Here is a 20781-nt window from a genome sequence, read left to right as displayed (position 1 = left end):
CATTTGAGTTGTGTGACAATTATCTAGTCTTGCCCCCCAATTCACAAACAGAGCCCTCATAAATATTCTCTCAATTATCCCAAGAGTACCATCTGTCTCTTGCTGGGAGTCTGACTGATACACGGAGACCCATCTATCACAGCAAGTGACACTGACAAAATCAGAGCTAATCTTGTACTCCTTTTAAGCTTTTGTCTGTGGGTTCTGCTGTCTCTTCTTTGTTTAGAAACACTACACAATGTAACTCAAAACACATTTAACTTCTGCAAGACTTTTCGAGTAAATGTCCTCCTGACTGCCCCCTTCACTTCATTGTTCCTGAGGCTGTAGATGATGGGGATTAACATAGAAGTGATGACAGTGTAGGACAATGACACTAGCTTCTTGCTCTCGGGGGACTGGTTGGATTTGGGCCTTAGGTAGGTCAAACTGGCTGTTCCATAGAAAAGGGATACCACAGTGAGGTGTGATGAACAAATAGAGAATGCCTTCTGGCGACCAGTAGTAGAGGACATCCTCAGGATAGTGATGATAATGTGGGTATAGGAGACCAAAATGAGGGAAAAGGGAAACATGATAAATAGTAGTGTGGAAGCAAGTGCTTGCATTTCATACATGGTTGTATCCTGAGTGACTAGTTTCAGCACTGGAGGACCATCACAAAAAAAGTGGTCTATAGTATTTGGTCCACAGAAAGGAAGGGCCATGAACCAAGCTGTCTGTAGCATAGAGACAGGAACACTGGACATCCAAGAGCCGAGAGCCATCCATAAGCATAGGGACTTATTCATTCTGACTGAATAACGAAGAGGGTTACCAATGGCCACAAGGCGATCATATGCCATCATAGACTGGAGAAAACATTCAGAGCTGCCAAAGAAGAAGAAAAAGTACTGGATCCCACAGCCTACAAAAGAGATGATTTTCCTTGGAGACACTAGATCCACCAGCATCTTTGGCACCATGACCAAGGTGAAACAGACTTCAAGAAGTGATAGGTTTCAGAGAAAGAAGTACATGGGCGTTTGAAGAGCAGGAGCCACACTGGTGACTGTGATGATAAGGAAGTTGCCCAACAAAGTGACTGTATAGATGATGAGGAACAAAATAAAGAGGGAAACTTGCATCTCAGGGTTATTTGTAAAACCAAGAAGAATAAATTCAGTGACTGGTGTGATTTTCACAAGTCATATCACTGTAAGAATCAAAAAATATATATCAAAGGATAGTGTTTAAATATAGATATAACTTTAAAAATATCATAAAAGCCATAACTGCATCTCTGTTCTCACATGTCTCACCATTCTATTTCTCTGAAGCAGGAAGAATATTTAAAATAAGATAAAATTAAGAAAAAAATGTATCTTTTTTAATTTATTTATCTTATTTTATTTCTTTTCAGTGTTCCAGCATTCACTGTTTATGCACCACACCCAGTGCTCCATGTAATACGTGCCCTCCATAATACCCACCACCAGCGTCCCCCAACCTCCCACCCCCACCCCTTCAAAACCTCAGATTGTTTTTCAGATTCCATAGTATCTCATGGTTCATCTCCCCCTCCATTTTCCCTCAAATCCTTTCTCCTCTCCATCTCCCCATGTCCTCCGTGTTAGAGTATATCTTTTTTTAATGGGTTATATACACTTCTATAATATATCTCTAGTCATAATATTCAATCTTTTGTTTTTTATTTATTTATTTATTTATTTCTAAAGATTTATTTATCAGATGGAGGGAGAGAGTGAAAGGAGTGGCAGAGGGAGGAGTGGGAAAGAATCTCAAGCAGACTGTGGGGAACCCAACATGGGGCTTGATTTTATGACCCTGAGACCATGACCAGGGCCGAAAACAAGAGTTGGGCACTTTACTGACTAGTCATCCAGGTGCACCTAGACAACTAGATTTTAGGACAAAATTTAATATCAGAAATAAGGAAGATCATTTCAAAGTGATGGAGATCAATTTATTAAAATGGCATAGAAATTCTCAGATTTTATGCCCTTAATAACAGAGTTTCAAATTATCTGAAACAAAAACTGATAGAATGTAAGCAAAAATGGACAAATACATAATAGGATATTTCAATACTTCTTTCTCAATAACTGGCAGAACAAATAAGCAGAAAATCAGTAAGGATATGGAGGATTTGAACAATGCTATGGACTAATGACTAATGAATAGAACAACTAGGCAGAAGATTAACAAGGAAAATGAGGACTTGAAAACTTATGAACCAGTGAGGTTTAACTGACATCTATAGAATAATCCACCCAATAAGAGAAGGATATATTAATTTAAATGTACACTGAACATTTGTCAAGATAAACTATATTCTGAATCATAAAACAAATCAACAAATCTTGGTGCAAGAACATTCAACTTTCACAAAATGTGTTCTTAAAATTGTGTATTGAAAAAAACTTAGTACCCGGGAGGACAAGATGGTGGGGAAGTAGGAGGAGGCGCCGTTTCAACCTGTACCCTAAAGTGAGCTGATTACCTACCAAAGAACTCCGATCACCCATGAAATCAGCCTGAGATCAGAATTATACGCGTCTGGATCTCTACAGGGGCAGAAGACGCCAGTGGGCAGGTAAAGCGGAGTGGGAATGTCTGACTGATATTGGAAGATAAACAAAAGGGGGAGGGAGCCACCAGAGGTGACTGATTGGAAAGGAATACTCCAGTACGAGAGTGCCCTGCAACTGGGGACCAGCATTAACTTGGAGTCTGGTTGAAAGCACTCAAAAAGAGCAAAGGATCACGGGGGGAAATTGTGGGAATCGGGATGGCTAGGGACAGGGCTTAAGTCCCCGGACCCAGGACAGCCTCCCCTGGCGCTGAGCCAGAGAGAGGAACCAGGTTTTGGTCCCTGAGTCGCCAGCGCGCCTGAGAACGAGTGGAGTCCGGCTCCCATGAGGGGCTGGGAGCCGCACCAGACAGCAGAACTCGCACCGTACTATCAGCCTGAGACACGCGCGCCCCACACCCTGCCCGGGAAGAGGTGTACAAAGGCCCAGCCTGGTGCTCTCGGACCCGCGCCTCGCTAGAGCCTGAGATGCGTGTGCCCCACACCCTACCCTGAGAGAGGTGCGTGAAGGCCCAGCCAGAGGATCTTAGACCCGTGCCATGCTATCAGCCTGAGACGCATGCACCCCACACCCTCCACTGAGAGAGGTGCACAAAGGCCCAGCCTGGTGCTCTTGGACCTGCACTGCCCTAGAGCGTGAGACGCGCACACCCCGCACCCTCCCCTGAGAGAGGTGCGTGCAAGCCCGGTGCTCTTAGACAGGAAAGACCAAACACTCCCAGCCTCAGCCAGCGGGAAAATCTCAGTGTGCTATTGCTGCTTGGAACCTCTCTGGTGGTCTGGAGCTGCCCAGACAGCCGCCGCTGCCGTGGTTTTGCATACAAGCAGGAGATCCTGCGTCCCAGGGACCGTGACTTGGAACATGCTCTGCCAGTGGCCAAGGGGGAATTTATATGGGCTCTTCAGCACCCACAGGGGAGCAGACTGAGGCTTCTCTCTGAGAGGGAGGTCGGGGTACAGTTTGCTTTCCTCTAAACCTCCAAAAACCATCAAAAACTGCCAAAGTGAGAGAAAAGAAGTGAACAAACATAAAAACCTCGAGAGAACAAAAGCCTGAAAAAACCGGTTTCCTCAGAGCCCACCCCCTTGAGGGGGGCAGGAGGACTTAACTCAGGGAACATCATTGACTGAAAACCCACGTGGCAGGCCCCTCCCCCAGAAAACCAACCAGGAAAGAAAAAAAAAAAAAAAAGGCTACAAGAGAACAACCACCAGTACTTCATAGGTATAACTTTTATTTTTAACTCATTCCCACTATTCTGGTTCATTTTTTTTTCTTTTTTTATATAGATAATTTTTTAACCTTTTTACCATCACAGTGAGATGTCCAGTACATCAAATTCCATAATAACCTTCTAACCTGAACTTTTTGATACATAGACCTGTGTTTTTCTTTTGCTTTTCTATTTTTTTCTAATTTTTTTTTAAATTTTAGTTTAGTTTAGTCTAGTTTATTCCTTTTTATTTTTATTTTCTAATATTCATATAGAGTTAAACTTCAAGGTAACCCCCTTTCCCCAGTCAATGCTACCCCTATAGGTAAACCTATTTTTAATCCCCCTTTATCTTAGGAAAGTTGAGTTCTTTAACAAAGATATGAAGATACACCCAGGAAGAATCAAAATAACCTTCCTCGCCCACGCTGAGAATCTATAACCACGCTCCCATCTTTTTCTTCCGCCAGTGTTTCTGTGTATTTGTGTTTGTCCTGATAGTATATAAATCTTATACTTGGGGTTCTTTTTGACTAGGTTCTTACTTGTTTTGATTATATTTATATATTTATTTTTTTCTCTTGTCATATACTTTTATCAGTCTTTTTGTTTGTCTGTTTTTGTTTGTATACTTAATAAATCTTACCTTGGGGCCCATTTGGGCTGAACCTTCTCTTTTATCTTCCCTTTTTTCCTGTCTCTCTCTCTCTCTCTTTTTTCTTTTTCTTTTCATTTTTCTCTCATTTGGTGGGGAATCCTGAGTGCTCAGAAGCGTTCCAGGGTGCACCTTGACTGCACCACAGCTGATACATCCACCTACATCTGTTCAGTAACCTCCCACCAAAATGACTAGGAGGAGGATTGCCCAACAGAAGAAAAATACAGAGGATGGGCCTTCTGCAACAGAGCTAATGGCTATCAACATAGACAATATGTCGGAAAGAGAATTCAGGCTAACAATTATCCAGGCAATAGCTAGGTTGGAGTAAGCCATGGATGACCAAATGGAATTGATTAAGGCAGAACTGAAAGCCACTGGGGATGAGGTTCACAATGTTAGGAAAGAACTGAAAGCCACCAGGGATGAGATTCACAATGCTCTCAATGAGTTCCAATCTAATCTAAATTCTCTAAAAGCTAGGGTAACTGAGACAGAAGATAGAATTAGTGATCTGGACTACAAAGAGATAGAGAGAAAGGGTCAGGAGGAAGCCTGGAACAACAGCTTAGAAGCCATGAAAACAGAATCAGGGAAATAAATGATGCCATGAAATGTTCCAACGTCAGAATTATTGGAATCCCTGAAGGGGAGGAGAAAGAAAGAAGTCTGGAAGATATAGTGGAACAAGTTCTTCATGAAAATTTTCCCAATCTCGTGAATGGAACCAGCGTTCATGTACTAGAGGCAGAACAGTCTCCCCTCAAGATTATAGATTCCAAAAAGAAATCCAGGCACCTCATAGTAAAATTGAGAAATCATAATTGTGGATACAATCTCTTGAAAGCCGCTAGGACAAAGAACCTCTTTACGTACAGAGGAAAGCCCATCAGAATAACGTCAGACCTGTCCACAGAGACCTGGCAAGCCAGAAAGGGCTGGCAAGATATATTCAGGGCACTAAATGAGAAGAACATGCAGCCAAGAATACTTTATCCAGCAAGACTGATATTCAAAATGGATGGAGAGATAAAGAGTTTCCAAGAATGGCAAGGCTTAAAAGACTACGCAACCACCCAGCCAACACTGCAGGAAATATTAAGGGGGGTCCTATAAAAGAGGAAAAATCCTAACAATACCATTGAACAGAAATATAGAGACAATCAACAGAAAGAAAGACTTCAAAGGTAACACCATGTCAATAAAAACGTATCTATCAATAATCACTCTCAATGTGAATGACCTAAATGCACCCAACAAACGATACAGGGTTGCAGATTGGATAAAACGACAGGACCCATCCATATGTTGTCTACAAGAGACCCATTTTGAACCTAAAGATACACCCAGACTGAAAGTGAAGGGATGGAGAGGTATCTTTCATGCTAATGGGCCTCAAAAGAAGGCCGGGGTAGCAATTCTCATATCAGATAAATTAGATTTTAAACTAAAGACAGTAGTCAGAGATACAGAAGGACACTACATCATTCTTACAGGGACTATCCACCAAGATGATCTAACAATTGTAAATATCTATGCCTCCAATATGGGAGCAGTCAATTACCTAAGAAAACTATTAATCAAGATAAAGAGTCATATTGATATGAATACATTAATAGTAGGAGATCTTAACACATCTCTCTCAGAAATAGATCATCGAAACAGAAACTCAATAAAGAAACAAGAGCATTGAATGACACATTGGACCAGATGGACCTCGTAGATATATACAGAACATTCCACTCTAAAACAATAGAATACTCATTCTTCTCAAGTGCACATGGAACCTTCTCAAGAATAGACCACATACTGGGTCACAAATCAGGGCTCAACTGATACCAAAAGACTGAGATAATTCCCTGTATATTCTCAGATCACAATGCTTTGAAACTGGAGCTCAATCACAAGGAAAAGTTCAGAAGGAAGTCAAACACCTGGAAGCTAAATACCACCTTGCTTAAGAATGCTTGGATCAACCAGGAGATCAAAGAAGAACTTAAACAATTCATGGAAACCAAGGAGAATGAAGACACTTCACTCCAAAACCTATGGGATAGAGCAAATACGGTCCTAAGGGGTAAATACATAGCTATCCAAGCCTCCCTCAAAAAAAATTGAAAAATCCAGAATACACCAGCTCTCTTACACCTTAAAGAACTGGAGAATCAACACAAACCAAACCAACTCCACACATAAGAAGGGAAATAATCAAGATTAGAGCAGAGATCAATGAGGTAGAAACCAGAGATACAGTAGAACGTATCAATGAAACTAGAAGCTGGTTTTTTGAAAGAATCAATAAGATCGATAAACCATTGGCCACACTAATCCAAAAGAAAAGAGAGAAAGCCCAAATTAATAAAATTATGAATGAAAAGGGAGAGATCACAATTAACACCAAGGAAGTAGAAACAGTCATCAGAAGTTATTTTCAACAGTTATATGCCAATAAGCTAAGCAACCTAGATGAAATGGATGCGTTCCTGGAAAACTATAAATTCCCAAAATTGAACCAGGAAGAAATTGACAACCTGAATAGACCGATATCTAGTAACGAGATTGAAGCAGTGATCAAAAACCTCCCAAAAAACAAGAGCCCAGGACCTGACGGATTCCCTGGGGAATTCTACCAAATTTTAAAAGACGAAATAACACCTATTCTCCTGAAGCTGCTTCAAAAATTTGAAGCAGAAGGAAAACTTCCAGACTCTTTTTATGAAGCCAGCATTATCCTGATCCCCAAACCAGGCAAAGACCCTACCAAAAAGGAGAATTTCAGACCAATATCACTGATGAATATGGATGCTAAGATTCTCAACAAGATCCTAGCAAACAGGATCCAAGAGCACATGAAAAAGATTATCCACCATGACCAAGTGGGATTCATCCCTGGGTTACAAGGATGGTTCAACATTCGCAAATCAATTAATGTGATAGAACAAATCAATAAGAGAAGAGAGAAGAAGCACATGGTTCTCTCAATTGATGCAGAAAAAGCATTTGACAAAATCCAGCATCCATTTCTGATTAAAACACTTCAAAGTATAGGGATAGAGGGAACATTACTGAACTTCATCAAATCTATCTATGAAAGACCCACAGCAAATATCATCCTCAATGGGAAAAAGCTCACAGCCTTCTTGTTGAGATCAGGAACATGACAAGGATGCCCACTCTCACCACTCTTGTTCAACATAGTATTAGAAGTCCTAGCAACAGCAATCAGACAACAAAGAGAAATAAAAGGTATCCGAATTGGCAAGGAATAAGTCAAACCCTCTCTCTTTGCAGATGACATGATTCTTTACATGGAAAACCCGAAAGACTCCACCCCCACACTTCTAGAACTCATACAGCAATTCAGTAACTTGGCAGGATACAAAGTCAATGTAGAGAAATCAGTGGCTTTCTTATACACTAACAATGAAAATACAGAAAGACAAATTAGAGAATCAATTCCATTTACTATTGCACCAAGAACCATAAGATACCTGGGCATATACCTAACCAAAGAGGTAAAGGATCTGTACTCGAGGAACTACAGAATACTCATGAAAGAAATTGAAGAAGACACAAAAAGATGGAAGACCATTCCATGCTCTTAGATAGGAAGAATAAACATTGTTAAAATGTCTATACTGCCTAGAGCAATTTATACTTTTAATGCCATTCCAATCAAAATTCAACCAGCATTTTTCAAAGAGCTGGAGCAAATAATCCTAAAATTTGTATGGAATCAGAAGAGACCCCAAATCGCTAAGGAAATGTTGAAAAACAAAAATAAAACTGGCGGCATCATGTTACCTGATTTCAAGCTTTACTACAAAGCTGTGATCACCAAGACAGCATGGTACTGGCATAAAGACAGACACATAGACCAGTGGAAGAGAGTAGAGAGCCCAGATATGGACCCTCAACTCTATGGTCAAATAATCTTCGACAAAACAGGAAAAAATATCCAGTGGAAAAAAGACAGTCTCTTCAATAAATGGTGCTGGGAAAACTGGACAGCTATATGTAGAAGAATGAAACTCGACCATTCTCTTACACCATACACAAAGATAAACTCGAAATGGATAAAAGACCTCAACATGAGACAGGAATCCATCAGAATCCTAGAGGAGAACCTAGGCAGTAACCTCTTTGATATCAGCCACAGCAACTTCTTTCAAGATATGTCTCCAAAGGCGAAGGAAACAAAAGCAAAAATGAACTTTTGGGACTTCATCAAGATCAAAAGCTTCTGCGCAGCAAAGGAAACAGTCAACAAACAAAGAGGCAACCCACGGAATGGGAGAAGATATTTGCAAATGACAGTACAGACAAAAGGTTGATATCCAGGATCTATAAAGAACTCCTCAAACTCAACACACACAAAACAGACAATCATATTAAAAAATGGGCAGAAGATATGAACAGACACTTCTCCAAGGAAGACATACAAATGGCTACCAGACACATGAAAAAATGTTCATCATCACTAGCCATCAGGGAGATTCAAATCAAAACCACATTGAGATACCACCTTACACCAGTTAGAATGGCCAAAATTAGCAAGACAGGAAACAACGTGTGTTGGAGAGGATGTGGAGAAAGGGGAACCCTCTTTCACTGTTGGTTGGAATGCAAGTTGGTGCGGCCACTTTGGAGAACAGTGTGGAGATTCCTCAAGAAATTAAAAATAGAGCTTCCCTATGACCCTGCAATTGCACTACTGGGTATTTACCCCAAAGATACAGATGTAGTGAAAAGAAGGGCCGTCTGTACCCCAATGTTTATGCAGCACTGGCCACAGTCGCCAAACTGTGGAAAGAACCAAGATGCCCTTCAATGGATGAATGGATAAGGAAGATGTGGTCCACATACACTATGGAGTATTATGCCTCCATCAGAAAGGATGAATACCCAACTTTTGTAGCAACATGGACGGGACTGGAAGAGATTGTGCTGAGTGAAATAAGTCAAGCAGAGAGAGTCAATTATCATATGGTTTCACTTATTTGTGGAGCATAACAAATAACATGGAGGACAATGGGAGATGGAGAGGAGAAGGGAGTTGAGGGAAATTGGAAGGGGAGGTGAACCATGAGAGACTATGGACTCTGAAAATCAACCTGAGGGTTTTGAAGGGGTGGGGGGTGGGAGGTCGGAGGAACCAGGTGGTGGTATTAGGGAGGGCCCGGATTGCATGGAGCACTGGGTGTGGTTAAAAAAACAATGAATATTGTTATGCTGAAAAGAAATAAAAAATTGAAAAACAAACAAACAAACAAAAATAAAATAAAAGTGTGTATTAAAAGAGGGTTCTCCAGGAAACCCATAAGTATCTAGAAACTGAATAGCACACTTAACAATTATTCATGTTCAAAAAAATAAACCTAAGAGAAAATTGTAAATATGGCTTCACTGGTGAATTTTACTAAACATTCAAAGAATAAATGCCAGTCCTTTTCTAAGAGTGCTAAGAATTTGAAGGCAGGACACTTCCAAGTTCATTTATATTAGGTCATGATATTTTTTCAATGGTAACTTTGTAGAATTCTGAGCTTCTCTCCTCTCGTCAGATGCTCTTTATAGAATACATCCTGCCTCTTTATCACTCGATCTTTCTCTTCCAGTTGTTTAGCCAGGTGCTTCCTTGGTTTGTTCTTCTTCACTTGATATCCTTCTGTGAAGATCTGCTCTGGTTAACTGCTCATTGGCAAAAGTCCTTTCAGTTCAGTTCTTTGCCTTGCTTTAGTTGTTTCTGATTTTCCGACTCTTTCTTGGTTTGCTCCAATGCCTGCTCCTCAGCCACTCTTCTTTTCAATTCTTCATCAGAAACTGAGGAACCATAAGCACCAGAATACTGTTAAGACTTTGGGCCAGATTGGAAGGTTTCCTTAATACAATCAATCACATTTTCCAAAAGCCAGATGTCTTTTACCATGGTGATGTTCTCATTCTCCTCCACCTGGAAGTGACCTTGTGGGTGCTGGTGATCTCATGGCTCTTGCTTCTACCCCTGCAGAGACTAAGGATGGACCCAAGAGCACTACAGACCCCACCAGGAAAGATCCACATGGACATGTCCAGACTCTTTGCAGGGAGGGAGCAAGGCCAAAACCACAAGAAGAAGCAAGGAGAATGTGCCTATCCTTAGGATTGTCTTAAATTCTCTTTTTCCTACTTTATTATTAGTGTATAGAAATACAATGGATTTATGTACATTGATTTTGTATCCTGTGACTTTACTGAATTCATTTATCAGTTCTAGTAGTTTTTTAGTGGACTCCTTAGGTTATATATATATATATATATATATATATATATATATAGTATTATGTTATTTGCAAACAGTTAAAATTTTACTTATTCCTTACCAATTTGGGTGCCTTTTATTTTTTTTTTTCTTGTCTGATTGTTGTGGCCAGAACTTCCAGTACTATGTTGAAAAAGGGGTGAGAGTGGACATCTTTGTCTTCCTGATATTATGGGGAAAGTTCTCAGTTTTTCACCACTGAGTATGATGTTAGCTGTGGATTTTTTCATATACAGCCTTTATTAGGTTGAGGTATGTTCCTCCTAAACCTACTTTGTTGAGGGTTTTTATCATGAAAGGATGTTGTACATTGTCAAATGCTTTTTCTGCATCTACTGAAATGGTCATATGGTTTTTGTCCTTCCTCTAATTGTTGTGATGTATCACAATGATTGATTTGCAAATATTGAACCACACTTACATCCTGAGAATAAATCCTAGTTGATCATGGTGAATGATTTTTAAATGTATTGTTTGATTCAGTGTGCTAATATTTTGTGAGGATTTAAATTTTTTTAAATTTTTAATTTATTAATTTTTAATTAACATGTAATGTATTATTTGCTTCAGGGGTAGAGGTCTGTGAATCATCATTGTTGAGGATTTTTGTATCTATGTGTATCAGATATATTGGTTTGTAGTTCTCTTTTTCTGGGGCGTTTTTATCTGGTTTTGGAGCCAGAGTAATTCTGGCCTCATAGAATGAATTTGGAAGCTTTCCTTCATCTTATATTTTTTGGAGTGGTTTGTGAAAGATAGGTATATACTGTTCTTTAAATATTTGGTAAAATTCACCTGTGAAGCCATCTGGCTCTGGACTTTTGTTTGATGGGAGTTTTTTGATTACTGATTCAATTTCATTGCTGGTAATTGGTCTGTTCAAATTTTCTATTTCTTCTTGATACAGTTTTGGGAGGTTATATGTTTCTAGGATTTTATCCATTTCTTCTAGGTTGTTCAATTTGTTGGCATATAATTTTTCCTACTATTCTCTTACAGTTGTGTATCTGTGGTGTTGGTTGTTATTTCTCCTCTTTCATTTCTTTTTTTTTTTTTTTAAGATTTTACTTACTTGTTTGAAAGAAAGAGAAAAAGAGAGAGAGCATGCATGAGTGGAGTGAGGGGCAGAGGGAGAAATCTCAAGCAGACTTTGAGCTGAGCATGAAGAATGACACAGAGCTTGATCCTATGACCCTGAAATCATGAACTGAGCTGAAACCAAGAGCTGGATGCCTAACTGACTGAGCGACCCAGGTGCCCCTCCTCTTTCATTTCTGATTTTGTTTGTTTGAGTTCTCTGTCTTTTTTTTTTTTTTTTTTTTTTTGATGGGTCTGGCTAAAGGTTTACCAATTTGCTGATCTTTGAAAAGAACCAGCTTTTGGTTTCATTGACCTGTTTTAATCTTTTCTTAAAATTTTATTTCATTTATTTCTCTTCTAATTATTACTATTTCTTTCCTTCTACTGGCTTTGGATTTTATTTGTTCTTTTTCCTAGCTCCCTTAGGTGTAAGGTTAGATTTTTCATTCTAGATTTTTCTTGCTTCTTGAGGTAGTCTGCATTGCTGTAAACTTCCCTCTTAGGACAGCTTTTGCTGCATATCAAAGATTTTGGACAATTGTGTTTTCATTTTCATTTGTCTCTATTTTTTTTTTTAAATTTTCTCTTTGATTTCTTCGTTGGTCTATTCATTGTTTAATAGCATGTTATTTAACCTCTATGTGGGTAAATTTGTGGCTTTCCAGATTTTTTTTTTTTTTTTTTTGTGGTTAGTGTCTTTTTTCATGATGTTGTGGTTGAAAAAGATGTGTAGTATTTGATCTTTTTGAATTTGTTGAGACTTATCTTGTGGCCTGATGTGTGATCTATTTTGAAGTATGTTCTATATGCTCCAAAAGAATGTATATTCTGCTATTTTAGGGTGGAATATTCTGAATATATCCATTAAATCTATCTAGACCAATATGTCATTTAAAGTCATTGTTACTTTATAAATTACCTGTTTAGATGATCTGTCCATTGATATAAGTAGGATGTTAAAGTCTCCTACTATTATTTTATTACTATCATTTATTTCCTTTATGTTTGTTATTAATATTTTATGTATTTGGGTGCTCCCATGTTAGATGCATAAATATTTGCAATTGTTATATTTTTTTGTTGGATTGTCCCATTTATGGTTATATAGTTTCCTTCTTTGTCTTTTGTTATAGTCTTTGTTTTAAAATCTATTTTTTCCAATATAAGTATTGCTACCCCAGTTTTCTTTTCACTTCCACTGGCATGATAAATACTTTTTCCATCCCCTCATTTACAATTTGCTTGTTTTTAGGTCTGAAAAAAGTCTCTTGTGGGCAGCATGTAGATGGGTCTTACTTTTTTGTCTATTTCATCACTCTGTATCTTTTGATTGGAGTGTTTTAGTCTGTTTACAGTCAAAGGAATTATTGATAGGCATGTGCATATCGCCATTTTGTTACTTGTTTCATGGTTATTTTTGTAGTTCTTTGTTCCTTTCTTCTCTTGATCTCTTCTTTTGGGGTTTGATGGCTTTTTTTTTTTTTTAGTCAAATATTTGGATTACTTTCTCTTAATTTTTTACCTACCTATTACTAGTTTTTTTATTTGAAGTTGCCATTAGGTTTATATGCAACATTTTATCTACATAGCAGTCTAATATTAAGTTGATTGTCACTTTAAGTTTGAACCCATTCTAAAAACAATAAATGTTTACTCCTCCTGTGCTCCTCTATTTTACATACATGGTGTTATACTTTAAATCCTTTTTTGGTGAACCCCTTGACTGATTTTTATAGGTATACTTAAAATTATTGGTTTTGTACTTCTTACTTTTTAAGTTAAAAAAAATGATTTTATTTATTTATGTATTTATTTGAGAGAGAGACAGAGAAAGAATAAGCAGGAGTGGGGGAGAAACAATGGAAGAGGGACAAGCAGACTCCATGCTGAGTGTGGAGCCCCACATGGGGCTCGATCCCAGAAGGCTGAGATCATGACCTGAGCCAAAATCAAGAGTCAGATACTTAATGGACTGGGTCACCCAGGCACCCCTCTTCTTACTTTTTAAAAATTCCTGCTTATTATCTTTCTTTTTCATTGAAAGAATCCCCTTTTACTTTTCTTGTAAGGCTGGTTTCATGGTGATGAATTCCTTGAAGTTTTGTTGGGAAACTCTATTCTCTTCTTGTATTCTGAAAAATAGACTTGCTGGATAGAGTATTCTTGGTTGCAGGTATTTTTCCTTTAAGTACTTTGAATACATCATGTCATTGCCTTCTAATCTGCCAGGTTTCAGGGGATAGCCTTATGGGATTTTCCTTATATGTAACTGTTTTCTTTTCTCTTGTTGGTTTTAGAATTCTTTCTTTATTGCTACTTTTTGCCATAATTTTACTTAATATGTGTCTTTGTGTGAACTCTTTGTTGATTTTATTGGGTGCTCTCTATGCCTCCTGGATCTGGATTTCTGTTTCTTTTCCCAGATATGGGAAGTTTTAATCTTTTTTTCTTCAAATAATATTGTTTTTGCCCCCTTTTATCTCCCCTTTCTTTCTGGGATCCCTATAATGAGAATGTTATTATGCTTCATGGTGTTACTGAGTTCTCTTATTCTATTCTCATTTTTTAAATTATTCTTATTTCTTTCTCCTATTCAACTTGATCATTTTCTATTACTCTGTCTTCTAGATTGCTGATTCATCTTTCAGCTTCCTCTTGTTTACTATTTATTCCTTCTAGTGTATTTTTTATTTCAGTTATTGAGTTCTTCATCACTACTTGGTTCTTTTTAATATTTTCTATCTCTTTGTTGAGGGTCTCACTGAGGTCCTTCACTGTTTTCTCAAGTCCAGTGAGTATCTTGATGACCATTACTTTAAATTCTTTATCAATATATTGCTTATCTCCATTTCATTTAACTCTCTTGCTATGATTTTGTCCTGTTCATTCCTTTGGGACATATTCCTCTCTTTTCTCATTGTGTGTAACTCTCTGTCTGTTTCTCTGTGTTAGGAAATTTAGGTGCATCTCCTGCTCTTGGAAGTAGTGGCTGTATGAAGAAGAGGTCCTGTAATACGCTGCAATGCAGTGTCCCTGTAGGGGTGTCTCCTATGTGTATTGTGTGCACCCTATTGTTGTGGCTGAGCCATGTTTGCCTTCAGTTTAGTCATCTTCAATGGCTCACTTTGTCAGTTTGAGGAAGTTTAGTTCCTGTGTTGTCAATGTGCCAGTCTGTGGCTGCCTTGGTCTTCAGTTGGGTCTAATCAGGCATTTGCCAGAGCTGTGGTCAAACCAAATGGCAGCGTTTTTTCCATGTTTTATTCCTGAAAGACCTTCATTTGTGGGCCTTGTTGGGGTCTGTTATCAAAGGAACGAGACTGAGACAAAGCGAAAGTTATGCAAAGCCTTATTCTATGTCAAGCATTAGAAGTTAGACTGACCGGCCAGGGGAATGAGACTGAGACAAAGTGAAAGTTATGTGAAGCTTTATTCTATGCCAAGCATTAGAAGTCAGACTGACCCTCCAGGGCTGCCTCCGAAGAGAGCAACCCCCTCCCGATCTCATAGGCTGGTTTTATAGGGCATAACCGCAGACCCAAGGTATGTGGCTTCTATTGTTAAGGCCTTTACTCCCGGAATCGATACCTGGAACCATACTGGGAACTACTGGGGCATTTATTCCTGGAATGAAGTCCGTGGATGTAAACAACAATATGGCTACCTAGGCAATATGAAGTTGCTCTGGCTAAGCAGGCCCTAATAGTTAAGCAGGTTTTAACATTAAATTGGTCCTAATAGGCCTGGTCTGCTGTCAGACCAGATATCTTCCCCTAGCCCCATGCTTGGGCCACAGTTGGACTGGCATATGTGGTTCTCTTTCCCTTGCCCCTGAGTAGGAGTCACTTTAGAGTGGTGTTAGTCACTGTTAGGGCTGCTTGTACAGTGTTACACTTGGGTCCTGCTTTGGATGGACTCCTGTTGAGGGCTGGTCTGCAGGAGAACATGAGGGTGGGGGTGCATGGTGTTAGCAAGATTTGTGCCAGTCTGCTGTGGGAGGAGACCTGGATGTGCTTTGTGGAGTGCCTGTCAAGGTTAAGTTGGAGGGGGCATGTTGGAGGAAAACTTGGGCATGGGGCACAGTGTTAGCAAGCTAGGTAGAGAGTGTTTGGACTTGTTTCTGCAGGAGTCTATGAATGATAGTGGAGGGAAACAGTGCTTACCCACTCTTTGTTCTTGGAGAAGATTCCTAAAGATTCCTGCTCCTCCAGGACATGTTCTGAGATTAGTAATTGAATCTCCTTCCCATATTACCAGCATTTTTCAAAGTGCTGCTTTTGTGTTGTATCTCAGTGGTGCTGTTTTTTATACTGTTTCTTTAATGGCGGGGAATCATTTTGCTTTGCCCTGTTGCTCTCCCAGAGCTAAGCCTGCTGATTTTTAAAGTTCCAGGTGGTAAGCTCTATTGATTATAAAAACTCATAAAGTTATGCCCCTCTGGTTTTCAAATCCAAATGTTATGGAGATTCATCTTCCCAGTGTGTGTCTCCCTTGCCTGAGATGCCTGGTCTGGGGTCTGCCTTGTCCTTTCTCTAGGCTTGTATGTCTCTCCCTCTTGTAGGCAGTCTTACAGTCAGTTTTATTCCTGATTGAGTGGCCACCCTTCCTACCGTTTTTGATGTGGCCTTCTCTCTACCATTAGTTGTGGAGGGTCTGTTCTGAAAGTCTTCAGGTCATTTTCTGGGTTATTTACACTGATGTGGCTATTATCTAAGTGTGTCCATGGTGTGAGGTGAGCTTAAGATTCTCTTACTCTGCCATCCTCCCTGGAAGTCTCTGAATTACACTTTAAGTGGTGTTTGCCTCTTCCTTATTACTATATAGTAGATTATTAGCTTTTCTTTATTCAATTACATATTTTAAAAATCATACATTTTGCAAGATAGTCAATACAATGTGGCATTTCAATAAATAATTTAATTTTTACATCATAAATTGTCCATCAAATAATGATATTTTTATTTTGAGTAATTCTATCCAATTATAGAATTATCAAACTCTACTTGTTTAAATTTTATTTCACTTTCTTATCTAATCATTGAGTATTTTAGATAAAATAAAATTTCTTAAGATGTTCCTTGATGTAATTTTGATGATTATGTGTGCAATCCTGAAAAGGCAGTGCCATACACTATAGAAATTACAGACCTAGAATAACATGAAATAGGACTGAACCCTGGCTCCAACACTTATTAACACTACCTAATAGTCCCACATCTCAGTTTACAAATCTATGAAACAAAGATTAAAGACCAACTCCAGTAGTCTTTGGAAGATTATCCATTAAAAAAAAATGTGTGTGTGCATGTGTGTGTATTAAAGTAAATTCATAAAAAATAAAGTAAATTCATACATAGATAATATTGTAGCTCATGTAAAGTTAGCCTAAATTGATCTCTCAGTAAATGACAACTTTTGTTAATTTTTTTCATATCTTAAAATAGAAATCAAATGTAGCAGGGTAGTTAAATCTTGATTTAAAGTTCTTTAAAAATGTATAGCATATTTTACCCATTTGATTCTTTTATGAAATTTTTTGACAGAAATTAACATTTTTCTTTAATAAGTAATTTTTTCAGTAATTGTGAGGCTTTCTCATTCAGTATATTTGAAAATAATATATTCAATATCATTTATTTACTAGGTTTTATATATAGTAAAGTATGCATAAAAAGTAGAGTTTGCCTTTCTAGAAGATTTTAGATACACAATATAAACAAAATTTTAGTGAATTAGTACTAAAGAAGAGAAAGTTTAGGTCAAAACAGCAGGTAGGATAAAGTTTCTCCAGATTTAGTTTTTATGTTTGTGTGGTGGGAGAGGAAGAGATAGCCTGTAAATGGATGACATTCATGTTGAGACCTAAGTGAAAAATAGAGGACATGGAATGAAAAAATGAGGATGAGAGACTTGGTTTCTTTTTTCTTTTTTTTTTCTTTTCTTTTTAACAAAGGCAACTGTAAGTGCCATATTCTAGAGATACCAGGAGAGAGTCCAAAAGGATGGTCATTAGGCCTGGATGCCAGAAAGCCAAGAGAAAACTTACCAATATGAAAATTTACATAGTAGTTTTATGAGCTTTAATTAAAAAAAAGAAATTTTAAGAAAAACTGATGTACATTTTGTGGTCTTTTAACCTATATGCCATTTACTTCATGAAAAAAATGTAACTATTATTTTAATTATAACTTTTCATTTGGAATTCCTTTTCAATTATCTTAGACCTCCATGTATATTGATAATTTGTTTTCTATATTTCTTTTGAAATTGTTTGCATGACATAAAAAGTTTATTGGTTAATTTAACTACATTTTGAATTTGGATATTTGTACTTTAAACAATTGAATATTTTTCATAATTTTAACAACTTCTTTAATTCCTCAATAGCAATTAATATTTTGACACTGAACTTATCATATCTTTTTAGAAAATAGCTTTTTCTCACATTTAAAACCTTATGTATTTTGTATAGTCTGTGAATCTTTTACTTTTAAAATTTCAGCATTTTATGAGTGTGTGTGTATTTACAAATAAACTCCAGGATCCTAGATATCAAATTCTACTTCCACTTAAGACACATTTATTTGGAATGTATGTATTTTTATTTTCTTTACTTTTCAATTATATCATATTAGTTTTTGCCAGTGGTGCTTTTTTTTTTTTATTTAAATTCCGGTTAGCTAACATACAGTGTGTTATTAGTTTCAGGTGTAGAATTTAGTGATTCATCACTTACATATAACACCCAGTGCTTATTACAAATGTCCTCCTTAATACCCATCACCCATTTAACCCCTTCTCCCACCCACCACCCCCCAGTGCTGCTTTAAAAAAAAAAAATACTGAGCTAAGTACAATCAGGGATATTACTAATTAAAAATTTCTACCTAGAGCAATGCCTTGGTGGCTCAGTTGGTTAAGCCTCTGACTCTTGATCTCAGTTCAGGTCTTGATCTCAAGCCCAAACTCTGTGTTGGGCTCCATACTGTGCATATGACTACTTAAGTTTTTCTTTTCTTTTTCTTTTTTTCTTTTTCTTTTCTTTCTTTCTTTTTTTTTTTTTTTTTGCTTAGAAATTGACCTGCCAACACTACGTACTCAATAAATTTTATTAGTCAATTAAAATTCAGCAACACATAGATTAGATGATTAGAAGAGCACTTTAAATCAATTATTTTTTACAAGTCCAAGTAAATATAAGATAAACTATTTATTTCCTTGTTTGTTTCTCATTTTTTTAATTTTTCTGCATTGCAATTTTGTTTGTGAGATTAGAAGTAAAATCAGGCTTACATTTAATAGAAAATTATTATCATGTTTTCTGATTGGGATCTTGGGTTTGTTTGCAGGGTGGGGAATTAAAGGAGTGAACTCAGGTGGTGAAATACATTAATTCTGGAAGAAACAAATGTTTGGGGAAATTAACCTAAATAGAGATCATGTTAAAAAGAGAAAAAGAGATTAAGAGTTTGATGGTTTATGCTTAGCTTGTTATTTTATTTATGAACTTGAGCATTCTTTTACTTTTTTGAGACCAATGCAGTTTTTTTGAAGGACTCACTGAAGGTTTGTCTCACTTGTTTCTTAGAGTGTTAATGAATGGGTTCAACATGGGAGCTATGGATGACATTAGCACTGCCATGACCTTATTAATAGTCACTGATTCCTTTGCTGAAGGTTTAACATAGATGAAGATACAGCTTCCACAGGTGATGGAAACAACAATCATGTGAGAGGAACAAGTAGAAAAAGTTCTTTTCCTTTGTTGGGCAGAGGGGAATTGTAGAATGGTCTTGATGATGTGAATGTAAGACAGAAGAACACACAGAAGGGTCAGAATGAAGGTCAGCACAGCACAGACAATAACCAACTGCTCTATGAGCCATTTCATGCTCTGAGCATGAAATCTTCAAGATTGGAGATGCATCACAGAAAAAATAATCAATGACATTTGAATCACAGAATTTCAAATTTAGGAACAGAGTAAGTGGTGGGAATATGATCAACAAGCCAGTCATCCAACAGCAGAGGACAAGTCTCTTGAAGACTCTGTTGTTCATGATGGTCACATAATGCAGGGGTTTGCAGATGGCTACATAGCAGTCATAGGACATTGTAGCCAAGAGAAAAAATTGTCACTACAAAGATGTCGATGAAAAAACTTGGATAACACAAATATTATATGTAATTGACCTTGTCGCCTGTTGCTATGTTGTACAAGTATCTAGGGATACATGCAGATGTAAATGAAATTTCTAATAAAGCAAAATTCTGTAGGAAAAAGTACATTGGTGTTTTAAGGTGAGAGTCAACTAAAGTGAGGGATACGATGGTCAGATTCCCAGTTATACTCAACATATAAGTGAGAAATAGAAATATAAAAATTGGAATCTGAAGTTGCGGATCATCTGTCAGTCCCAATAAGATGAAGGTTGTTACTGTGTGATTTTTCATCACTGACTACTAAATTTTATTCAATTTGACGTAAAATTTAGAGATATTTTATTTGAATAGAGTGTATCAAAGCTAGATGGCAATAAACAGTGACTACCAGAGATAGCATACAAAGGAACATGCAGTTTCTTCTATAAATTAGTAATTGATTTTGCCAATACTCTGGCTACTCAATTGTTTATTTTATTTTATTCTTTTGGCAATTTGTGATAGATTTTTAAACATATTTTAAAAAATTGTTCTACCATCTCATTTTCTTTTCCCTCACAGCTTTAATCTATACCCAAGAATGGATTTTCTCATGTGATTAGATTGTGATTCAACAAAATCATGATTTCTTCTCATATCTAGCATTTCTTCTTTATTTCAAAGATGAATATCTCAATTTAGTTTGTTTTATGCCTTTTCTTGAAGATTTGGTCATGATAAAATGTAAATCTGTAACAGTTGATCTGGACTCCATCAGTCTGTGACTTGTATTTTG

The 20781-nt window shown here is 37.4% G+C and overlaps 1 protein-coding gene and 1 pseudogene across 2 annotated transcripts; both read right to left on the bottom strand.

The window, feature by feature from the left end:
- Nucleotides 1-245: 245 nt before the first annotated feature.
- LOC308347456 (olfactory receptor 10A7-like) lies at nucleotides 246-1191 on the bottom strand (the record flags this gene model as incomplete). The annotated part of the gene is given in 3 exon segments (XM_080810931.1): nucleotides 246-1001; nucleotides 1005-1170; nucleotides 1172-1191. Coding segments are annotated over 3 exon segments (942 nt in total).
- An 18225-nt stretch (nucleotides 1192-19416) lies between these two features.
- On the bottom strand, nucleotides 19417-20297 carry LOC308347506 (olfactory receptor 6C2-like; annotated as a pseudogene). Its single transcript has one exon. The product of its transcript is annotated as an olfactory receptor 6C2-like (transcript).
- Between the last annotated feature and the right edge of the window lie 484 nt (nucleotides 20298-20781).

This window comes from Martes martes (assembly GCF_963455335.1).
Source record: "Martes martes genome assembly, chromosome: 8".
Classification (NCBI taxonomy): domain Eukaryota; kingdom Metazoa; phylum Chordata; class Mammalia; order Carnivora; family Mustelidae; genus Martes; species Martes martes.
Note: the sequence above shows the minus strand (reverse complement) of the source record. Positions and strands in the feature narration are given on the sequence as shown.